At 39.7% G+C, this 23,397-nt stretch overlaps 1 protein-coding gene across 1 annotated transcript in view; it reads right to left on the reverse strand.

Moving 5' to 3' along the window:
* Positions 1 to 520: 520 nt before the first annotated feature.
* TRIO (trio Rho guanine nucleotide exchange factor) overlaps positions 521 to 23,397 on the reverse strand; it is an 84,629-nt gene continuing 61,752 nt past the window's right edge. Inside the window, exons 14-29 of the mRNA XM_009587184.1 lie at positions 21,330 to 21,419; positions 20,612 to 20,704; positions 19,911 to 19,961; positions 19,607 to 19,684; positions 18,539 to 18,730; positions 17,505 to 17,682; positions 15,888 to 16,657; positions 11,549 to 11,796; positions 10,603 to 10,741; positions 10,224 to 10,251; positions 9,172 to 9,334; positions 6,915 to 7,036; positions 4,367 to 4,445; positions 3,485 to 3,685; positions 2,673 to 2,811; positions 521 to 1,157 (exon numbers count right to left, since the gene is read on the reverse strand). Coding sequence (XP_009585479.1) covers positions 615 to 1,157; positions 2,673 to 2,811; positions 3,485 to 3,685; positions 4,367 to 4,445; positions 6,915 to 7,036; positions 9,172 to 9,334; positions 10,224 to 10,251; positions 10,603 to 10,741; positions 11,549 to 11,796; positions 15,888 to 16,657; positions 17,505 to 17,682; positions 18,539 to 18,730; positions 19,607 to 19,684; positions 19,911 to 19,961; positions 20,612 to 20,704; positions 21,330 to 21,419 — 3,114 coding nt within the window. The 3' untranslated portion in view covers positions 521 to 614. The remainder of the gene's footprint in view (positions 1,158 to 2,672; positions 2,812 to 3,484; positions 3,686 to 4,366; positions 4,446 to 6,914; positions 7,037 to 9,171; positions 9,335 to 10,223; positions 10,252 to 10,602; positions 10,742 to 11,548; positions 11,797 to 15,887; positions 16,658 to 17,504; positions 17,683 to 18,538; positions 18,731 to 19,606; positions 19,685 to 19,910; positions 19,962 to 20,611; positions 20,705 to 21,329; positions 21,420 to 23,397) is intronic.

A 23,397-nucleotide genomic window follows, 5' to 3' on the forward strand; every position in this document is an offset into this window, starting at 1 on the left:
GTCTGATCTCAGTGCACTGCTACGTGAGATACATACAGGCGAGGCAACTGGAAAGCTCTAGGACCAAGTGAAAACCAGTTGTTATAAATGGAGGCCGTATCAATGGGCAGCCATTTTAGTGAGTCTTCTCCAGGCATGATTTCATTTTTGTTTAACACCAGTGCTTTGAACATAGGCATTTCTTCCTTGAATAAATCTTGAAAACGGTAGTTAAGTTCACTTGCAAAATTCAACTCTTGTTTATTAAAAAAACTATTTTTATTTTTTTTGCAGAAACCTGAATAAAATACTGTTACTGTATCGCTCGTGACTGCTTTTTGCAGAGTACAGTGCTATTGTCCTCCACCCCAGTGAAGTCTGCATTGCCAGTCCCCCGCGCCACCCCGCGCAGGTCCCCCTGGAATGCGTTTGCACACGAACATTCGCTAGCAGCTGGTTGGCTCGGGGTTTGCTTTCCTCAAAATTCAAGTCAACAGCTGATGGCAGGAGGAATCTATCTCCAGTCTGATTGGTTGGCAAGAGGAGTCTATCTCCAGTCTGATTGATTGGCAGGAGGAGTCCATCTCCAGTCTGATTGGCAGGTGAAAGAGAATGAGAGAGAACTTCAAGCAAGGTCAAACTCTTGGCAAGAGCCTGCTCTGTAAGAAGTTTTTAATGCTACGGATGGGTCGAACATCATTCTGGTGTTTTCGCCGCTCAATGAACGAAGTCAGTCTGGATATGTCAATGCTGTCAGCACTTTTGCTATTCCCCAGCTGCAGCCATTGCTCCTGGAGGGCCAGTGCAGCCGAGGGACGCTTAGCTGGGTCATCCTGAAGTAGGAAGCATACAAAATCTTTGGCCTTCTGGCTAACTCCTTTGAAGTAGTCATCTGGGAAACTAAAGTCTAAGCGGCAAATATTCAGGCAAGTTTCCTCTACACTTTCATCCAGGAAAGGAGAGACGCCACTAAGAAGGACATATGTGAGCACTCCAATGCTCCAAACATCTGAAGTGAGGGAAACAGGATTTCCAAGAATAATTTCAGGAGCTGCAAACTCTGGGTTTCCAAGTAACTGGTGGATATAATACGTGGTATTGAGCTGGACTGCGTCTCCAAAGTCAGCCAGTTTTATCATTGGCTTAGTGGAACTCTGGTCCACCAAAATATTTTCAGGCTAGAAAACATAAAAGCAAAAGTTAAAATGTCTTTTTTCAAGTCAGTCTAACACACATTTAATGCTCCAACATTACTGTTTCCCAGCCAGTGCTGTCAGCTCAAGAACATAACAAACAGCTACAAGCTATGAGGATTACTGCTGAAGGCCAGCTCTGCAAAGCTCCTAGGCAGTCCTACCAAGGCTTCCCCCAGACCAACCGGCAGGCAGTCTCTTGCCAACTACAGTGTGCAATGAATGTGTTTCAGCTGCTGGCACTATAATGTTTGCAGGAAATATAGTTCTGCCAGATAATACTGCAGATGTTCACAACAACAGCTCTGCAAAGTTTAACAGGAACCTGTGTTTGGGAAATTAAGCTTAAAGAACAGCAATTACAAATAGGGGGTGAATAACACAACTGGTCTATTTGCTTTATGACAGAGAGACAACAAAACCCTTGCATTTAAAGACTGGAAGGCCTTGTCAGAATTTTCATGATGCTTTTAACAGAATTCAGCTTTACTTGGTGAGTCTTTAACGTAGCGCAGCTGTACAGATGGAAGTCAAGCACTGTTATGAGACTATGGCAGTAGCAGATCCTGTTGGATGCACATGGCTTCAAGAGAACTGCCCCATGATTGGTGAGCTGAAAGTGGAATTATTTTTATGGTTTTATTTCTGAAGCTACCGCTGCTGTTCCTGTGATCTTAGCAAAGTAAGAGTGACTTACCTACAACTAGTTTTTAAGACTGGAAAAAGTACTGGTGAACTCCACATAGCACTAGAAAACTTTAAATGTTGGGTCTCCATGCTATGCAGACAAGACTGGTTCTGCTTGGAAAACAGAAGTATGTGGAGGGAAGATGCCAACTCTTTTTGCTTTTTCTCACCATGACCCCTTTTGGCTAAAGAGACCCTGCCTACAAAAATGACTTTTCCATGCTAAAATTCCTTATTATTCAAATACAGGTGGAAAATAAGAGTATAAAGAATAAGTTTTTAATTAATATTCACCTTAAGACTTTCTTATATAGCTTTTCCTACCAGAATGCATCAAATCCTTGTGGCTCAAGTAAAATTCACAGGGTAGAGAACAGAGGACCAACAGGTACCGTTCACACAGATACCACAACCCTCAAAGTGCAACGATGAGAAACAGATTTGCAGGGACAGAGGAAAAGCAATCTCTTTCACAACAAACTCTATGCTTCTTGAGAAAGAAATGGATTTTTGCTGCAAGTTCCTCAGAAAATAAATAAATAAACAATCAAACAAAACTATTCCTATCAGCAATTATTTCTGGCGAAAAGGAACACACATGGCCAGAAAGGAGAAAGCACAGGGAATTCAAAGTTTCTGCTTTGCTGGCTATGAGTGATCTAAAGCATTTGGGGGTGGAGCCCCACCCCATACCCTTCTTCATACAGTCTCAAAGCAATTCAGTTCTATGCTCCGATCTGCCAGTTTCCTAGAAGAGGGAGGGTTTTATGCCTGGAATGGCACACACTGCCAGGAATCCCATTCACTCCTCACCTTTAGGTCCAAATGTGCTATTCTGCAGTTGTGAAGATACTGCACAGCTTCCAGAATCTCTCCCAGGTAGAGTCTGATCTTCCCTTCTGTGAGGTTTCCCCATCGCACGACATAGTCTAGAAGGCGACCCTGGTCAGCCCTGTTGGAATTACAAGGGTTATATTTTGTTTTAATTCAGATATCAGAACTGAAAGGAAAACATAAGTTTTGAAAGTTATATTAAAAAATGCTTAAGGCAAGTGTCCCTTAAAAACTACAACTGCATCAAGTAATCACTGTTTCTGATGTTTGGCTTGATAGATCTTGTGAAAATATCCTATGTAACTTACAGCTGACCTGCACCTACAATTCTGAAGTGGGAGCACAGGGTGAAGGCAGAGAAGGAAAGGAAGTAATATTGTATTTTAGCCAGACTTGAAAGACCAGGTATGTCCTGCATAGACTACAAGAATAACCATAGCCTGCAGCACCTAGAAGACAGAGGACTAGTGTATGAAGATGAGATTTGATATCAAGCTACCAGATCACAACATTCCTAATTCACTTGTATAATTGCTTGATATAAAATCATTTCTGGACCTTCAGACTAAGATAATCATCTACATATCAGTTTAATATATCAACTTATTTCCTTCTGAGTATATTATTAAACTCAATGTTTTAATAATAGCATTAGACGCCTCCAATCTTCTATATAGGTGTCTTCAAACTTCTATGAAACCTTAAAGTTCCTTACTCATAAACCACTATAAAAGCCCCGGAAAGTCAGCTGCACAGGTTGTATTTTACAAATAACATTATGGTCCACACACATTTCTAACACTAGTATGTAGTTGGTGGAGGTCTCAAAGGTATCAAGAAGGCCAATGAGCTGGGGATGCTGGAGATTCTGCATGACTCCAAGTTCATGGGTAACCTGGTCTCGTTTCATCAACTTCTTATTCACAAACTTAGTGGCTACTGCTCGCTTGGTTCCCTTCTGGTCACACTTCTTAACAACAGAGAATCTGCCCCTGGAATACAATATTGAAAGGAAAGAATTAACTGAGAGATGCACTAAGGACATACTTTTACCTTGAAAGATATTCTGAGAGAGATCTAATTTTAGATCTCTAATAGGCTACCCTTATACAGCAGTTTCTGGACATAAACAAGAGTTTTAAGTATATGCATCTTCTACAAAATGTGTCTGTATAAATAATTAGCTCCTGATAGAGATCTGTTTTATCACATTTGCAGAGAACTCAAGTCAGAGTAACATCCAGCTTTCAAAGGTCGTAATAAAGTTGGAGAAATTAATATTCTATGTGACTTATTTTGCGCTTTGCTCATTTTAATACTTTTCTGTCTGTAATTTTCATACCCTAAATAAAAAGGCTTAGGAGAGCTTCACTGTAGAAGCAGTGTCAGTCACTGCAAGGCATGCTTAAAAAAAAAAAAAAAAAAAGACAACTATGTAGCCTTCCAAAGTATTTGAAAAAACACATACCCCTTAAGCTCTGATACCATTTCAACCTAAATATGTTCTGTTTATGCAGTGCCATCTAGTGCTGGTAAGATTTTCACTTCCTTATTTCTATTTACTCCAATGTAATTCTGGCCTTTTACGCTCATATGATAATTATTTTTCAAAGATGAATGAGAAGTTCATATTTTGACATAGACAACTTTGGAGATCAGCATACAGAACGCACCTGCCAAGCTCAGCCACTTCACTGTAGAGGGAATCAAAGTTGTCTTTCCAGATTACCATGATCCCATCACTTCCAGGACCTACACAAAAAAAAAAAAAAAAAAAAAGGACAGTATGGCCAACACTTAATATCGTCAGATCCTCCTCAGAACTAAACTGTTGTCATTATAACCAATGGATTGTTTCAGATGTTTGCAAAAGGAGAAATATTTGGACTTCATATTCAGTTTGGGAAAAGATTTCAGGAGGAGTTTGCCTCAGTCAGACTGGCCCCTATCATCTTTTGCTTGAAGCTGAGTGTGTGCATATTAAAAAGCAACTCATGACCTCATATTGTCCATCCTCTTGCAGCTCAGAAAGAAAATGATTTCTGTAATCAACTACTCTATTGATGGTTTATAAAGACTACTACAGCAACAGAAGGCAAAGAGTATTCTGGAGGAGATGATACACACGAATTGACTACTATCAAACGGCAAGTCCTTCAAGTCAAGGACTGAAAAAGACTTCATAGACTGATGTTGAACCCTTACTTTGTGATGCAGCCTTAGAGTTTTCATTTTGCTCTTATGGACTGGGGAAATAATGGGTAGGATGGTCGCAGAAAAACTGGGGCCAGAACTTTGTAAAAGTATTGGTAGAGCTGAGTAGAAGGGCCAGGGAAATACAGCTGCCTGTCTTTTGAAGTCTGGTTGCAGAGTAACCAAGACTTGGCAAATTCAGGTTTAGTTTTGATTGAAAAGTGAACATTTACTTTTGGACAAGGTCAGTAAGACCAAGGACTGTGGCTGAAAGAGGTAGTTTAGTCTACAAGACTTCTGTGACTCTGATTCTGGCCAAATCACAGTTTCAGGCTTCTGTACTGGTGTAGGAAGGACATTCATTACACCAGTTCCTTGAAGCACAGAGTTTGACACTGATTCTTGTCCATCAAGAGCTTTTTACTCGCCTGACTAGAAAGTTTCCTTGGCTGATACACTATCAGTGGAATCATCCCGTCCTGTTAATCCCCATATGACGCAGGGTGGCAGAAAGACAAACTGGATTACACACCAAAGCAGCCCAGCCAATGCAGCAGAACAAATTCTACAGTGGAACTAATTCAGGTGCAGTGGGAACTGTCTGTACAGGAATGAGTAACCTCGGCAAGTTGAAGAAAACAGCAAAAAGAATAGGTATCTTACATTATGTCTCATTATCAACAATACATCTGCCACTGGGGAAAAAAAAAAGTGATCAGACAGTGTAGCAGCTACCTGAAAAAAAATCTCTATTTTTCAGGAAACATTAGTGTAAAGACCAAAATTTTGTTTTCTGCCTCTTTTATATATTGCAACACACCTATCCTAGGGCTTAACTACTGGCTGTCTTGGGTCAGTTAGCAGAAAGTGCTGGGGATAATCACCATCTCCATATGTTGGCAGTAGGCACGCACTTGTGGCTGCCAACAAGCTGAGCTCAAAGTAGCAGCACTCATTATAAACCCCCAAAAATTTCAGATGAGGTTTTAGAAGGGACACATCTTTTACAGTCTGGTTTCAACATTCCAGGAAGATGGCAAAGTTTTTTGGAAAAAAAAAAAAAGAGAAGAAAGAACATATTTTCAGGAGGTTCGGGACAACTGTACATGTCCCCATATCAGCTGGGACAGACGTACAAGGACAGAATGCAGCATTTCATATCTTATTTTCTTTTATAGGAGTCAACTTGAGACAGTGCCATTCTACCTAAAATCTATTAATTAATTCTCACCAATGGATAAATATATGGGCCTCTCAACAGATTAATAGCATCTATTGTTATGAACTTATTAATAGCATCAATTGTTATAAACTGCATATAAGAAAGCCTGCTATCCTGCTGTTTCACTGTGTTTTCCCTATTTCTAAAAATGGAGGATCCAGAACACTTAAGAGAAGAATAATTGAATGTACAAACACACACTGAAACTTATCACATCAAGTAAAAAACATGTTTTTTCCTTTGCTGTCTGCCTCCAAAACACAGGCATTTTTCATCTTTGCAGGTTTCCTTTTCATTCTCTCACATTCAGGTTGCTTCACTTCAGGTACTGAAATAATGTAATTTAAGTGTACATCCATGATGCAAAGACAAGAAATAGTTATATGTTCTCCTGAACACTGTTGCTTTACAATTCAAGCAAAGGAGCATATTAAAATAGGAGCAATGCTACTCTTTTCTTATCTGTACACTTCAGAAATGATACATGTTGGCATAGTAACTTTCATTGACACTGAAGTAAGAATGCAGATGATAAAATATGACTTTATCATAGTATGTTTGAACTAGTATTGACAGACAAGGTAAATGAACGTTGACAGTACTGTGTAAGCATCTTGCCTGTATGAGCCTCTAATTAGTTACATCCTAAAAGTGCATCTATTCATAATATATCACAGGCAAAAAGGTTTGTTATAATATTCCTTTAACAGAGGGATGCCCAACAGCCAGGGTTTTGTTTTTCCTATACTATGGGTACCAGACACTTTGAATGTAATTAGATAAAAAAAGCAAAGAGACAGGCCTACCTAAAACTCGTAGACTGGCGGAAGATGAAACCGAACCCATATCGTTTGCAGCTATACACGTATAGATACCATCGTCTTCTGCAGTGACGCCAATGATTTTCAGTGAAGCCTCTCCTAAGTCACTGGGAAACACAATGACATCCGTTAACTTTATATTAATTTTACAGACCTTAAGTTATGGAAATCGGACAAAGTTAGACTGATACTGTTAATATTTCTTATTCTCCAGCCCCTTCTCTCTCTGGGCAAACATTACTAACCCTGTCCCTGCCATTTCAGAAGCATCTACCAGAATCTGAGCGCTTTGTGTCGCATCAAATATCTTGGAATGTCCTACAGACTATTAGAAAAACATCCTCACTGACACTCTGTCTCAGCATGTCCTAGGCTCCATTGTGTTTGAAAAAAATCAAATGTTTCCCCTGTTTCTTCCTGCGTCCTCTATTTCCTTCAAATTATGAGAAGCCATATTGAGACAACATCCATCATTGTTCTTTCTGAAAGGTTAGTTTCCATCCCTGACTCCCAGCATATAGAAGCTGATCTAACATTCGTACTTTCAGAGCACTCATCCCTTCTAAGAGAGGGCTCCGCCTTCAATACAAAAGGCACACCTCACCACAACTTTGGAGACCTCAGAATCTGGGAGAATGAGGATGGGAGGAAACTAAAAAAGACTTAAGTTTTCCCCTCTGCTCCAGGGTAGAGACAGCAATAAGTTATGTAAGACGACAGGAGAAAGATTCTGCAGACTCTTCCTTAATCTTTCTCACTGCTCAACCACCCTTTTTGTTTGATGGTTTGTCTTCAAATGTCTACTTAACCATTCCTCTGTGCAATTCATGCCTAGTACTTTTTTGACCATCTGCCATGGACGCGAACAGCAGATAATTCTATTTGCAGAAGTCTCTTACAAATGTGAATACTTGACAAGTCCTCCCCACACTTTTCACCTCTAGGCTCAAAACAACCCTAACATTGTGTTATTCTTTCACAATAGGGCATATTTTCAAGATCTTCTATCATTCTTATTGCTTTCCTTTGGATTCATCCCAGTTACTGCAAGTCATTTGACTGACTGAACCAAAAACTATTTGTCACGGTCTTCACCACACGACTTAATTTCAGGGAAAAAAATGAAGGTAAATTTTAGGAACACAGGAAGATGACCCCCCTCCCTCAGCTCAGAGAACATTTTATGATTATTATTTCTAAAAATCTGTCAGCGACAGCCAACATGATTTACAGAATATAATTCCGTAACAGTAATGGATCATGGTGAATTAAACCTAGTGAGTCTAACTCTTACTCATCTCTCACAATGGTCCTGGATGCAGTAGCAGAGCTGCCACAATGCCTCTGTCTCCCATAAAAAAAAAATATACCCAGTGAAAAGGAAAAAGCAGCAGCAGCAGGATGTAAAAAAGAATAGTATAACATGCCATCAAGTTTGCAGGTAAGCTGGGCTATACTGCACAACCTCTAAGAAGATGACGTACTCTTCTATCTATTAATGAGGAAAGTTTTCACAAAAAAAACCCTCATTCTGAATTGAGAGCATAATTCATAAATAAGACATTTATTCACACTGAAGTTACTCATTAAACATTTTCTGTATATAGAAGAATGCATTTTCAGAAAAAAACACTTTTCTAACACACAGTTTCACATTCCAAAATACAGCAATTTCTCTTATTAATCAAGTGTTTGAGTTCCCAGTTAGTCTGTTAAGTTCTATCACAGCAAAGCTAAAACCAGACAAAAACGTTAACTTCCATGCTTCAACAACAAAGACAGCGACATCGCCATGTCCGCAGGAACCAGAGGCTTTTCTTTGCAAAATACTGTAGTGTGATCTGAAAGCAGTCATTTGCCTCGAAAATGATGGTATGCTACTAATGGAAATAAGGGATTGGCAGATGGCACATCACAGCACTACATGTCACAACATACCAGTCTGGTTTCAAGCACTAGGTCAGCATGATGGAACCACAGTGGCTCCTGCAATAGCTTAATCAGAAGCACCAGCTGAATTTTCTTTTGTTTTTAAAAGTCAACTGAATATGACATTCGGGTACCCCAGCCATACATAGAAGTTACACAACACTTCCAGAAAAATCCCAGCTGTGAAATATTTCTGTCTGAGGGCAACCCTATCTTTATGCCTCAAAGGCAAAAGCTATCCTGCACCAAGGGTGCAAATAGAAAATATAACAGTTTCAGCAGTTCCTGTTGAACTTCACACAAATTACTGCACCTGTACGAAATGCTGTGATGACCGTCATTGCTCAGTGTGTTATGATCAGGACCCTTCCAAGTAACTGAAGCCTTGGGGCGACCACAGACTTTACACCTAAGCACGATGGTCTCTCCTGTCTCACATGTTATCTCACTCAATGGTATTATAAACTCTGGCGGAACTGGAAAAAGAAAATTAATGGCATTAGGTCAAATGAAGTTAATCAATTCGCTTTTCTCCTCCTTGCACACTCTCTTTTCTATTAGACGAAGCAGTAAGGTACTTTAAATTTCCAAGGTGTACCTATCCCTCTACCCTTGGAGCACATCCATGATTAGGCCACTTGCTGGGGGCTCTGCAGAGCTAGTGAATTTTTCTCTGCACGAATTTGGACACAACACTACTCTATGCCATGGTTAACCCTAAGCCCACCATGGTGAACCAAACACCCTGTTTATGGCAAGCTGAGGAAACCCTACAGTGAAAAGTACTTAAGAACGTGCTCAGCCAGGCTATCTTTATATCCAGCTACGTTTGCAAAAGGGAACACAAAACACTTCACTCGTCCACTGAGGCACTGTAGTGGTTTCCCTTTTTGCATACTGGTGAAACTCAAAAGTTTTGTTCTGTTTATTAAGGTGAAAAGCCAGTTTGGTTCTGACCCCAGAGGGCCACTGGACAGGCCCTGAATGTTCCCGAGGGTGCAAGGTTAAAAATGAAGCAGGTGGTCTCCAATTCCTAGCCTTGTTATTTTGCAAATTCAGCAAGGCCCGACTTCCATACAGTCTCCATGCAAATGCAGTAGAGTGCAAATCTTTCTGAACATGTCATAGGGTCCTTGTGTTTTATGTTGTTTTGGACTGGTGAACAAAAACGTGTTCCTTGCATCTTAAAAAAAAAAAAATGACATATTTCATTAACTGTCTCCCTTATCCAAAAAAAGCCTATGTATATTTTGATAGAAAACACTCGGTTCCTGATGTAATTCATGTCAAGCAAATTTAAACAAAGTAAATCATGTTCTAATCAAATTATATTTACTGGGACTTTTAAAAATTAAAACAACTTACCATCATAAATGTAATTGGGGTTGAGAAGCTGGAAAGGAGAAATTAAAGAATTAATGTCCTTATAATATTAGAAGAAATTAAAGAATGGTAGAAAACAAAGTACAGGGATGGTTCGAAGTTAGCTGTACCCATAAAGATCCAAGAAACATCTGAACGCCAGAATTTCTGCACCACTCTGCTCTTTTCTGCAGCATCCTTATGCTATATCATGCTTGCAAGCTCAGAGATTATACCTTACCCGTTTTCAGATTTGGCAAACGCTGTCCATTAAAACCACTGTTGCCTCCAATTCCTTCATGTGAAATTCTGACAGATGTTACTTTTAAAGAAATCCCAACACAACTCCTTTTGGAAACTACTACTTCTTTGTAACATTTACCTTTACAGAAACCTTGTTGGCAAGTCCTTCTCGGGATTTGCGGTAACCATTTTCTAGCTTGCCTTCCCTTTTGCCGTCTTTATCTTTTTTCTCAGATTTCTTCCTTAAACGGAGTGCTGTGTGCCAAGATGTTGACTTCCTAAACACAGAACATTAAACTTCGATCAATTTTTTTCAGCTCTAGGTTATATGTTAGACTCTCTAGTTTCAAATAGCATTGGAAAAGTATGTCAAAATGTTATTTCATTGTATTAAAGTATACTGAAATGAAATAAATTAAGTATTTCATAAGGGATGCTACCTTTGGTTAAAACTGTAAGCAAGCTAGTAAGATTAGTCTGTAGTTCAGTATTTCTTTAAATCATTGCTGGAATGGTAAACTTTCTATATGAAAATACAAACTGTCAATCAAACTGAGCAATGATCAGTATGAAATCTGTATCAAATACAGCCTATAGAAGCTTTACATAAAGCTGTACTGCTAAGAAGTTTGATATGATTTCTCCCATTGCAGATTTGAGAGAGATCTTCCTAGCACAACCAGAGATTTTCAATAGGTTTGTGGCTCAAAGAGGAGATCTAGGAACTCTGAAATCTCATTTCACTTGAAACAAACATTTATGACTGTTTTCCTAAACAAAGGTGCCTAGCCTGACAACTCATTCTATTAAATAAACCAGGAACTATTGTTGCTCTTAAATCAGGTATTATTTCATCATCTTTTCCCAGAAGATTGCACTACTACAGCATTTTAATATGGAATATGTGCTTCTGGTCTCTTTCTTATATTTTGAAGTTTGCTAAGGGACCTCTCAAGTACTCATTCTGCTTGACCTTCATTTATTGCTCAAAGATCACATCAACTTCTGGCTTAAAAGTTTCAAAGCCTTATCTAAATTGGAAATTTTTCTTCCTCCTTCCCTTCTACACACACTCAGGCACTCACTTGATGGTTCCATCGGGGTTGTCAATGATGACTGCACTGGTATGCCCCAAGACATAGCCGGGAATCCAGCCCTCGGCTGCGGGGCACTGATCAGTGGCGGCTCTGAACACCAAAAACATGTTCTGTTGGTTGCTGGCTAGAATCTGCACGACCTCTCCTTGGTAGACATTTATCTCATCCTCCTTCACTGCCGTGTAATCGTGTGTCACCAGCATGGTGGAGATATTGCTACTGCTGCTACTTTCACTCTGCAAGTGTCAATTGGAAGCACAAAGAGGGGGAGAAAACAGAATCAAGTTTAAAGTTCATGAAGAAGTCAGGCTGTTCTTGGCCTGCTACATTACAACCATTACCTGCATGATCCACATAAGCTGTAGTCAAAGAAGAGAGCTACGATTTCTCTTTTAGAGCTGTCTGTGTCTATTTATCTTGTACAAATTAGTTTGATCTTTGAATACCTTCATGTACCGCTGCTGCAGAAATTTATTCCCATTACTTTTACTCAAGATTACTTCCTTTAACTAAGAGTCAATTTATACATAGATCTCAACTGGTCTTCCTTTCAAGCTCAGACACTGAACCTTGCATCTTTATCAGGCAATAAAACTACAGTACAGCACGTAGGACAGTTTTTCATGGTCTTACAGGTGCAGTTTCAAAATCATAACAGGTCAAGACTTTACCTCATAAAGACTGGAAATTCCAACAACGAAAAATACATATAGTCTTTCCTAGCATTATTTGTCAGATCTCAGACACCAGCCTTCTGCACACAAAACATGACAAGGTACAAAAGAACGAAACAGGCTTTTGACAGGGTCTCTCAAAACCTCAAGGCTTGTCCCTGGTTGAATCTGTATGATCAGGTTTGGTCCTTTAAATGCACAGGATGAGGTAAATTACTGAAATAAGAAATTATTCATTTCTTGGGCAATATAGGCCCACTGAACTATCAGAATAAAGCTGGAAATCTCATTCCTAACTGATTAATGACTATGACAGCTGAGTATTGTTAGCTGTTTATGATACACTTTCAACTAGTGTTCATGAATGTTGTTCGTTTCCTCACCGAGCATTTGGAGAAAGCTAATTATGGCTGATCAGGTGTACATTAAAAGTCATGCTACTTTATGCAACCTATTCCCTGAAATAAGTTTTTTCCTTCTTGAAACAAGTTAAAACCAAAGTGGATGGCCTATTAATGATGTGGCATGAGGTGTGTATGTGTGCGTGCCTATCTTTTATCTCTGTTCTTACTTCAAACTGTTTCAGTTCACTACCAGTGAGGGCTCACTATTGCTTAGTAGTAGCTGAGTTGAAGAACGAAATCAGTACCCAGCTGTAGCTGGAGACTACTATGGCTTATACAGCATAACCACACGTTAGCACCACATACGTGCTAGCAGGGAGTGGAAAGCTTGGCACACAGGATTAAAACAGTGTCAACGTTTTTTCTCAAAACTGTCAAATATTTCTCCCCTCAGTGTTGAGGAGATACAGCAGGGGTCAGTGGACAGCATGGTACACTGGGAGAAAACCGGAAAACCACGCTCTCTTCCAGCCCGCTAATGGCCTTGAACAAGTCACTACATCTCTTGGTGCCTGTGATTCCCCATGAGTGTTTTGGCTGGCTAGTCTACTGAGAAACCAAGACAATTGGAAAGGAATAGTCTCACATTACTCATTCATAGCACGTGCAGCACATTGATGCTTGGGTTTCCAGTGAGTCTGTAGATTTTATTCTAGTTGAACTATTTTACTCAACTGGATGAGTCAAGTCCATTCTGTCTTTTTTCTCTATTAGGATGATGAAGCAAGAGAAAGATCTCATCCTGGACTGTACTTCTACTAAAGGATATTTATGTTTAATTCCAGATGCTGTATTTCCAGTGAGAGAACACATTTTGTCTGGCTTAGAGGATTGTCTGCGTGGTCTTTTTTATTAGCAAGCCCCTTCCGTGATTCAGGCAAACTGGGAATAGTAGAACCAAAAAACAACTCTCATTTTCAATTATTGTTTAAGTTAAGATTACAACTTGCTAGATTCTTTTAGCTAGATGAAAAACAACTCTATTCAGAGAAAGCTGTTTTTTTTAGCTCCTTCCGTTAGACTTACAGGAGGAGAGGAATGGAAGGCTGAAGTAGCAAAACCAACCTAAGTCCCAAACCTTGCCCCACACACTATTCCTGAACATACTGTTTCTTAGCATGCAGCAGAATTTGTGTAACTGCAGGACTGACCTTCCTGTAACATAACATTTCTTTTTAATAGTTAAGTCTTGAAGGATCATATTAAAGTCTGAATATTTCTTATTTTCAACAAGGACAGATAAATCTGTTAAATAACCAAGTGTCTGGTAACTACTAAGTGACAAACGTTTTTGTGAATGTGTTTATATCAGAATTTATTCTCACCACAGAAAGACAGCCTTTTCTTTTGCCTTGCAAGGAAGTAATATTCTTGCACAGTTAATGTTTTTCTACTGCAAGTTCTGCTGGTCATTGCTGACCTCAATTATGAGATTAGAGGAGGATTTACAATCAAAATATAAAAAATTCCTCCCATATTCCTGAAATACTAGCAAAACTAATTCCTTTCTCTTCTTCTTAGAAGTAACTTTTCTGTAAGTAACCAACCTTAACAATATATGCATGTAAATACACACACACAAATGGTTAAATCAAAATAAACCTTCACAACCCATTTTCTCTAGCCTGTTGAATGTGTGTGAAATCCTGCTAAAGTATAGTCTAGAAATGAGGTTATAAATGAAGAATTATGATCCATCTCAATTACCAAACTAAAAGAAACACAGTTGTGAAGCAGAAGGCAGGCATTCAGATACTACATTTTACAGTAACATAAAACCAAGCAATGGTGTCTTTGCCGAGATAGTATGAAAATTCAGATGTTTTGAAAACTCAGTGCCACCCTGTCTCTCCCTCTCTCTTTTTTTAATGGAATGACATCAATTAATACTATGCAAGTCTTCTCTGCACATAAAAGTACCACCATCTTGATTCACATGCTGTGCAGTAATTGAGAAATATTCCAATTATTCTAGATATTATATCATCATCACGTTTTGCTAGACTGAAGATAAACACAAGACAGAGCTAAACCAAATGAAAAGTTGAAAGAAGATCGGGATAAAAATACAATACATGCAAAGCATAATTTTTTCTTCTGAAGCTATTATAAAAGTAAGTGTAAGAACTAAGAAGTCAAGAAAGCTCTGTGTGTTAAACAGTTCTATAAAGAAATGCATGCATTTAAAAAAGGTCCGGCAAGTTAGGTGATTTGCAAAATTGGTATTGCATACGATTTGTGAGAGTGGAAAAACAAACATTTGTGAACACAACACTTAGTGAGAGAAAAATCAAATGTGAGTTTAAAAAGAAAGGCACCATAGCCTGCCTACCACATCCATGGCAAGTGCCTTGAAATTTCTGCTTTATATTTGCACATGCCCCTGTGATTGCTGTGTTGCATTTCCCGGTGGATGTTATTACAGAGAATGTGGATTCTGTTGATACCCCAGCTTTCCGCACAAACACACCAAGTGCATACTAAAAGGTTGAATCTCCAGATGCCCTAAACCAGTTCTTCTTACAAAGCAGAACAGACAAGTGGAGCCGCTACTTGTTTTGGTTGTAGTAGAAGGAGGATTATTTTAGCTAGGTTTTGTTGGCCTATTTTGAGTGGATTGCAGGAAGCTTCCTTGACCAGACACAGGATTTAAAAAGAGAATGTTGTACATCAACTAAGGCTGAAAGGAGGAGGGGAAAATAAATTAATAAAAAATAAAAATCAAGCAGCCCAGGGAATGTACTGTAGATGTCTCCACGAAGTTAAACCTCAACAGGACAATGGTGGCGGATTTGTGCGTGAAAGGGAAAAAAAGCCCCAAGGCAATCTGCCAAAATCTTGAAGTCAGATTTAAGTGCCGGCTGCAATGCATACCCCAAGGTGCTCTGGCTGCTGCGCTTCAGCATGTTAATTACGTGCCTTCAAATTAGAGACGAAAAAAGCAAGGAGAGCAAGTTAGTAAGTATCAGCCTAGTGATCTATGTTTTCAGCAGAGGCAGAAATTGCATCTAATGTTAGCAGTTGCTTTTGTGTCTGCATACATATCCATGTTTGTATGTATACATACACAGAGAGGTAGATAATTTTGTTTTTTTTAATGTGCAGAAGATATTCGAACAGTTGATTATTTCAGAGCAGTACAGCACTGGAGAGCCAGAAGTTAGTACGGAGAGTGATGGTATAACGCACAGAAAGGGAGCATGGGAAGGTTTTAGAAGAGCTCGCAGGACAGAGGTGCTCCGCTCTTACCCCATTACTCTGGGTGGAGTGAACTGACTGCTCGCTGGTCGAGGAGCATGTGCTCATGCGGTCTGTGTCCTTGCTGTGTGAAGAGTGGCGGTGGCCCTGCCGCTGGAGGGAGTCATTGTCCCCAGGGAAAGTGAAGGAGCCAGGGCGGCTGGCAGGGGATGCTGGGATGGAGCTCCAAAAGGAGCCCTTCTGCAGGGGGCTGCTGGGTGGAAAGGTTTCTTTGCCAAAAGGAGAAGGGAAAGTCGTGGAGAGAGGAGAGTTCATTGGTGAGATGGCTCCTGGCCTTGGCTTCCCAAGCGTCAGTGATCCTATGCTGTTTCTTGAGCGACTGTCCTCTGAGCTTCCACGTGAGTCTTTCTGGGCTCCGTCAGCTGAGCCAGAAATGTTTCCCGCTGTCTTCCTGGGACTTTCAATAACTTTCATCTTGGGAATCTGCTCAGCTTCTCTCTGAGGACCGTCCGGTTCTGCATTGGGAGGGTGCCTGTCTGGCTGGCTCAGGCCAGTTTCTAAGGAGGTGTTGTAGTGTGGCAGGGAGAGATTGTGAATGGACATACCTGACATCTTGTCTGCCTCTGCTTGGGCCGAGGCTGCAGAGGAGACCAGGACTGGGGAATGGTGTCTGACAGGCTGGGGGATCCGGGATGGCCGGCTACGGCTGGAGCTGGGAATGCCACTACAGCTGCTGGGGCCACTGCTGTTACCGCTGCTGCTCCCGCTGCCGCCTCCACCACTGCTGTGGTTCCTCTGGTACTCAATTGGGGACGTCAAGGCTGCAATGGGGGTGGGAAGGGAGGCGATCAGGGAAAGAAGGGCAGGAAAGGGAACAGGAACAATTTAAAACAGACATGTTTACTGCCAAAAGAGGAGTGCTCTTCAAATAAGATAAATTCCCTTAGCAATGCTGGTCATGTCATAGACCTCAAGTCAGTTTTCTATATCACACCTTCATGATCTGCTATATGTATCTCTATTAAAGATGAAAAATCTGAAACCAGGGAGAAATGTTTTCCTCTGGGATCACATTGTCAGTTAACAGCCAAGCTGAAAAAAAAGAGGTGTGACTCTGAATTCTCAGCTCGTTGTTCCTCCATTACAACTCTTAAAAAAAAAAAAATCTAGATTGGGGCAACAACCAATGGATACAAAAATACAGCAAGAACCCTGTAGTGTCACAGCAGACACTACCGTCTTCTACTTTTCTCCTGCAGAATCTGAATGTTGTTGCCACAGTAAGATGTGACAACCACGGCCACCAAAATAACACAAGCAAAACATATTCTGAATAGATGCTTAAAATTCCACTCGGGTTTAGCTTTTAAAGGCTTGCATTTGATTAAGAGGGGAACACAAGCTCTCCACTTCAACGGACGGTGCCAATCTTGATTCACTCCTACAAAACACTTGGAAAATTTCACCAAGGGAACACCATGTAAATTCAGACTACCATCTTATAACAAATGTTAGCATCTGTTCTGAAGGAGAAATGCGGCACATATCCCCAACTGTTCTGTATTAGCTCAGGAAAAAGGAAACTTGCAAAACATTTCAAAGCCAAGAAACAACAGATGCAAGAGAAGTCGTTCAATTATGAACTTTCACTGAGAGGAAATAATTTACCATTTAAAAAGTTGCGCTGGTTTTCCAAAATTTGGTTAATTTCATGGATCCATAACTGGCGGACTCCTGGACTGGCAGAATGCAAAATAAAGGTCTCCGTGACATCGCCCGTTCTTGACGTTAGTGCAAATTTACATGGATCGCTGTCCACATTTTCCTCCAGGGAAAGGCAACTCACCTTCATGAAAAAAAAAAAAAAAAGAGAATTTCCTTCATGTATTTTATGAGAAATATACCTCTAAAATCTCTTACTTAGGAGCTCAGAGTCAGATCTTCAAATGATGACCATCCTTTCCTCCAGTAAAATAATACCATGAAATGACTGATTACAGTAAACTAAGGATTAGTGTACAGATTACTGACACACTGTGCCTGAACAATCTCCAACTGGTCAGTATGGCCCAATGTTCTCTTTTGCCCCTCACTCTCCCATTGTGTTATTTAAAATGCGGAGCTTACACTGGCCCACACTGATGGCTTCTGCTGCAGAGATAGCAGTGCCTTGGAACAAGCTGTCCAGCCAGCGCTGAACAGGATGCTCAGCTGGCAGGCAGAGCACCAAGGCGAATTAACAGAAGCAGGGTCCATGCAAAACGTTTCACCAGGAGGGCTGGTGGGCCCTAATATCAACAGGTTTTGTTTCAGAAAATGCTTGAAGTGGGAGCAAACGCTTTTTGTTTAAGGGATTTTCTTGTAGAAGAGCTGACATGTCTAAGAAGGTGGCACTACTTACAGATGTTACCTACAAATTTGGACTGATTTCAGCTGAAAATCAAAAGAAGGGATACGTAAAGAGTTATTATCTTTTTGGTATGCTTCACATGGGAAGCATCAGAGTGCTGGGATCCAAAGATTTCCGTTTATCATCAGGGTGAGTACAAATTTGGTAGGAAGTAATTTCAGGAAATGACTGACGCCTCACTGTGCTTTATGACTGCACATCTAGATGTCACTAGTGACTCCACACTGAATCAGAAACTGTTACCTTAGCAGAGTTTGTGCAGGGGACGCAAAGACTCACACACAACAGTTACCTTGATACTGTTTTTAAACAAGAATCCGGGCATGGAGAAACCTTTCTTTTTATCTAGCAGCTCACTAAAAATGACAATCTGTTCAAACAGGAAGACCCGTCTCTCCTTGCAGCGTGGCAGAAGTCCCGTGTCCTGGTCTGTAACCAAGAATGTGTCCTGGAGCAGGAGCTTACCCTGGGCTACAATTTTACCCTAAACACAGAGGCAAGCAGAAACACATTTAGTGCAGTTCTTAATTTCTTTCCCCAATCAACCTTTCTGAGCAGATGCTCATGCCAAAATAGCTTTGTATATTTCCCAATTTCTGAGTGTCACTGACCATTATATATTAATTGATCCTCTTATACACAAGACATTCTTACGCCCTTTCTCAAAAAAACAAACATCAAGAAAAAAACCCAAAAAATTCACCCCACCCTTTCCAACTCGTACTGCAGTTTGAGGCTTAGTAACACTGAGGCTTTCATTTCTCTAGTCTCAGTACCTCCGTCCCTGCCACCTCCAATACAGTAACTCATATATTCTTCTAATGTCTTCCAGGGTGCTGAAGAGGGGAAGAATTCAAGTTCATACCTGCATCACAGAGCAGAAAGGGCTTTGCAAGTAGAGCTTGTGACTATAGCCTGGCTGATGCATGCTGCTTCAATAGCCAATTTCCATCTCTTTTAGACTTAGCAAAACAAGGACTACAGTTGCCTCAGGTACTTTAACTGACATTAGCAACTCCTCCTTTGCCTACACCGCTGAAGTCAGGTCTGCTCACCTGCTGATAACTGATTACTTCCCTATTTTGCAAGTCATCAGTCAATAAGGGAACTGTAATAACACCAGCGCTTCGTAGATTTTGCAGGACTTACCTAGTGTGACTGACACAACAGGTAAAGCTTCCCAGGAGGAAGTCCTTGGCATGGCTAAGATTTGATTTTTCATTCACTGCTTTTTGCACCAGTTAACAAGATAGTGAGAGAGCACCCTACCTCATTTCTCCCCCCACCTCTCCCCACAACATTAATGGTTAATTTCTGGAGAACCTGACAAAAACTCAAAGCAAAACCCCAGCCAACTTACATCAAATCCTTGCAGGCGGCCAACATTCATCATGTCATTACACCGTTTTGGTACTATACACATGACCTCTACAGCTCTCTGTTCAAGACAAATAAAAAGTCAAAGCTTTATTTTCCAAATGAGTTAGCAGGATAAAATTTTGTTTCATTTGCTATGGTTGCTTTAGAACAGAAATGCGAAAAGTAAACACTTATCAGAATCACATTCTCAGGAAGATCAGAAAAGGAAAGCAACTCTATGTCAAAACAAGTAGAAATTTAGAGTAAAGAGCATCCAAATCACTAAGAGAAAATGTCTCAAGTACCTCTAGTTCTGTTGTGTCAAGGTTAGCTTTTTTAGAATATTTGAGGAAGTCCTGAAAAAGGAAAAAACAATAATATGAGTTCTCTTCTCATTAATCAGCAACGAGAAATCTTAGAAAATCTGCATTTACTATCCTCTGTCAGAGAATGACAGACTGTGGAAGACACATAGAAAAATTTTCTTTTTAAAGCTTCTTGCTGCAGTGCTTTCCCCCCTCTTATTTTTTAAGATTTATTCACTATTTTTGATTTAGATCATACAAGAACATATATTAAGGCAATGACCTCTGTGATACATAGGGTTGCTCTTCAATAAACATTTATATGATACTAAAATTGCCGATATGGTTGGAAAAGTTGAGATGCGTCCCAACAACTCACACCACATTCACATCTGAAAACAATTGGGAGATCCCTGTCCCCTTCATATGACATTGGTACAAATTCTAAACATTTCCATGTCACTTACTTGAGTTCAATTGGTCCTTAACGTAAAAAAAAAAAAAAAAAAAAGCAAAATCTGCCCAAGCTATTTACTGCAATTTTTATAAGTATCTGACTATGGTCAGAAAATAATCATATAACATTCCTTACAAATCTGGGTTCTGTTTGGGAGAAGGGTGGAAAAGCATCAGCAATACTTAAAAAAGAAAACATATCCATTAACACATATATTAAATCATTCATCTCAACATCACTTTACCTTTAGTAACAGCTGGTATTTCATAATTCTCTGCACGGGTTTTATTAGCAAGTCAGTGAGCTGAAGTCTGTGGCCCAGGCGTTGCTTTAGATCCTGAGGATTGTAAAACAAACATTTTTTTGTTTTTTTCAGTTAGAAAATATTTGTTCTATTTTGTTGAGTTAGAAACACAGCAGGATATATCACTATTAATGGCTATCAGAGCAGAAATTGGCAAAAGTCAGAGCAGAACCTGATCTTCAGTTAGCAAAAGCTAGAGTCCTCCCCCTTATCGGTATCAGCTTTGTTTCCAAAGCATTCCCCCCTCCAAGCATCTTGCGTATCTTTTTTTGAAAGGATTGTATAGTGAAATGTAATTTTTCAATTCCAGGTTGTATAGAGTCTATTTTCAACAGTGATCTCTGCTCATATAAAATTGCCACTTCGTATAACATGCACTATTAACTGCCTGGGCTAGGGCTAGTAAGGATGAGACTCTACTGATTAATTAATATCTTATACCAAAACTTTAGGTTTTTTTCCCCCTAGAGATTAATACATCTCTAGGAGCCTGTATCAGACTTGAAAAATAAGAACGGAAGTGGCAAGGAATTACAACTTAAAACAGTAACAACGACATGTGCTGCCTTTTCTCTTTTTTTTTTGGTCAACAGATCTGATAATGCTTATGATTTGTACACACCCTTCACCTTGCATATATCCTCTCTCAGAAACTTACCTCAAAAAACGTATCAATGTATTCTGAGACAATGTGCTCAGACTTTGGTTTGTTTTGGCAGTAAACTATGTACATGTGCAACCTTCTCTCCTAGAACAAAGATACAGAATGATACATCATCATCAAGAAAAAAGCATGCCAGATTGAAATGTAGTATTATTTTAAGAAGTACAGATGTTGAAAAGCATGAACTTAAAAAGGTCCTTTTCAGGAAAAGAAGCAGCTACATATGCAGAAATTACAGACATGTGGAAACACATTTATTTGGGAATATCATGATGATTTTAGAAATTGCCACAGTTATAAACACTTCTGAACAACAGGTGTTTAGAAATGATAGCTCAGCAGGTTCCACAATAAAATTAAGTAGGAAAATGGTTATCTTTTTCTTTTAGCAAGAGCAATGGATAGAGCCTTTGAAATATCATATTTTTTATTTGATTTTAATAATCTGATTATTATTCTAATATATTAGAATAATGACCTTCTCCTGTTTAGTTGTACAGAGCAGTTAGGAGAAAACTCTTAGTCTTCAGTTTAGTATTAGCTGTCTTATTGGAGTTTGAGTGGAGATGTAGGTGATGTAGCCTGGAAATGGTGGTGCTAGTTTTTGTGCATCATGCTTTTAACATCAAGGCAACAAAGAAAAAGAGAGAGAGTATAACTTCAGCCTTTAAGATTCATTCCCGATTACCAACCTTGCTGGTTAAGAAACAGAGACATACCACATGCGCCTATTACCTACTCCAAAATCTTCCTTATCATTTTGCTAGGATTGGTTTGCTGTTAGAGGCTTTGCTGCTCAGTGACTTATGGAGTACTGACCAGTGAAGACAAATGGAAAGTGAAAAAGGAACAAATAAGATGGAGATTGAAAAGGACACAGAACATAGATTAAGAGCAGGAACTGAATTGTCATGTCCTAGCTGATAGTCAGGGTTTTGCTAGAGGATGTTGTAATAGCATCACGGCTTGCCTTTCCATCTGGAGTGGTAAGGGTGCCTTTCAAAGACAGCTCAGTTACAAATATATCAGGAGAAAGTAAAACAGCAATCAGAAACGGGGAATCATTCCCTTCAGGTTTCCCATTTTACCAGTGCCAGAATTCTCCCCTCTTCCCATGCCTGGTTTTTTTTTTGGTTTGTTTGTTTGTTTTGGTGTTTTGGGTTTTTTTTAAATAATAATCATCCCTCAGAAATGAAACAGCTCATTCCTCATCATTAGTCCAGGAATTAGGCCTGGCTTCCAGTGTTACTATTCCATTGATGTTTGGTTCTGTGCTCTTTTGGTACCCTGGTATTGACTTCAAACACAGACTGCAGGAAAAATCTGAAACCCATTAAATCTGCTTTAATCCAGCCTGTCTTCAGTCTTTACACACTTGTGCAAACGATCATATTTAGCAGGCAAGTTTCCCTTCTGCTGTCTTGCGTGATTTGGAGTACCTTGAGACCTCATCTCAAAAAGATATTAAATTGTATTTTTACACAAAGACACACCAAAATGACTATTAATGGCACGTCTGATGTGTCCTGAATTTTGATATCTAGTTTCTACATAACTAGTTCATCCGATTTCCTTCTGAAGTGTTGCAATATCCACATGTATCACACGGTCATTCCTTTTAATAAATAAATGAAAAGTGGAAAAACAGGGACTTGTATAAAGCTATAAAGGGTTCTGTGTTGGACTAAAATTAAATATAATGAATTTCTGGCACTCCCAATTCCTTCCCCAAGTGAAGAGGGAGGAATCGCAGCCACTGCTGTGATTCTCAGAAAGGGAAAGGATACAGAACTAGAATGCACTGAAAACAGCAAGAAGAATGAGCTGCTTTCCTATTTTTGGTTCCTATGTTCCATGGTACTGCATGGATACCTGGGATTAGAAGACAGGTGTATCTGGTCATATGAAATGACAATTTCCCCGCACAGAACTGGAACTGAATTGAGAAACAGGGCCCACATTCATATTTCCTCTCCACAGGAAGATATTGGGAACAAAAACTAGATTATTTACTTAGTCTATTTATAAGCTCTTATCATCTCTCTTTCCACCTCTTACAGCG

This window comes from Fulmarus glacialis, unplaced genomic scaffold (assembly GCF_000690835.1).
Source record: "Fulmarus glacialis isolate BGI_N327 unplaced genomic scaffold, ASM69083v1 scaffold32091, whole genome shotgun sequence".
Taxonomy (NCBI): Eukaryota; Metazoa; Chordata; class Aves; order Procellariiformes; family Procellariidae; genus Fulmarus; species Fulmarus glacialis.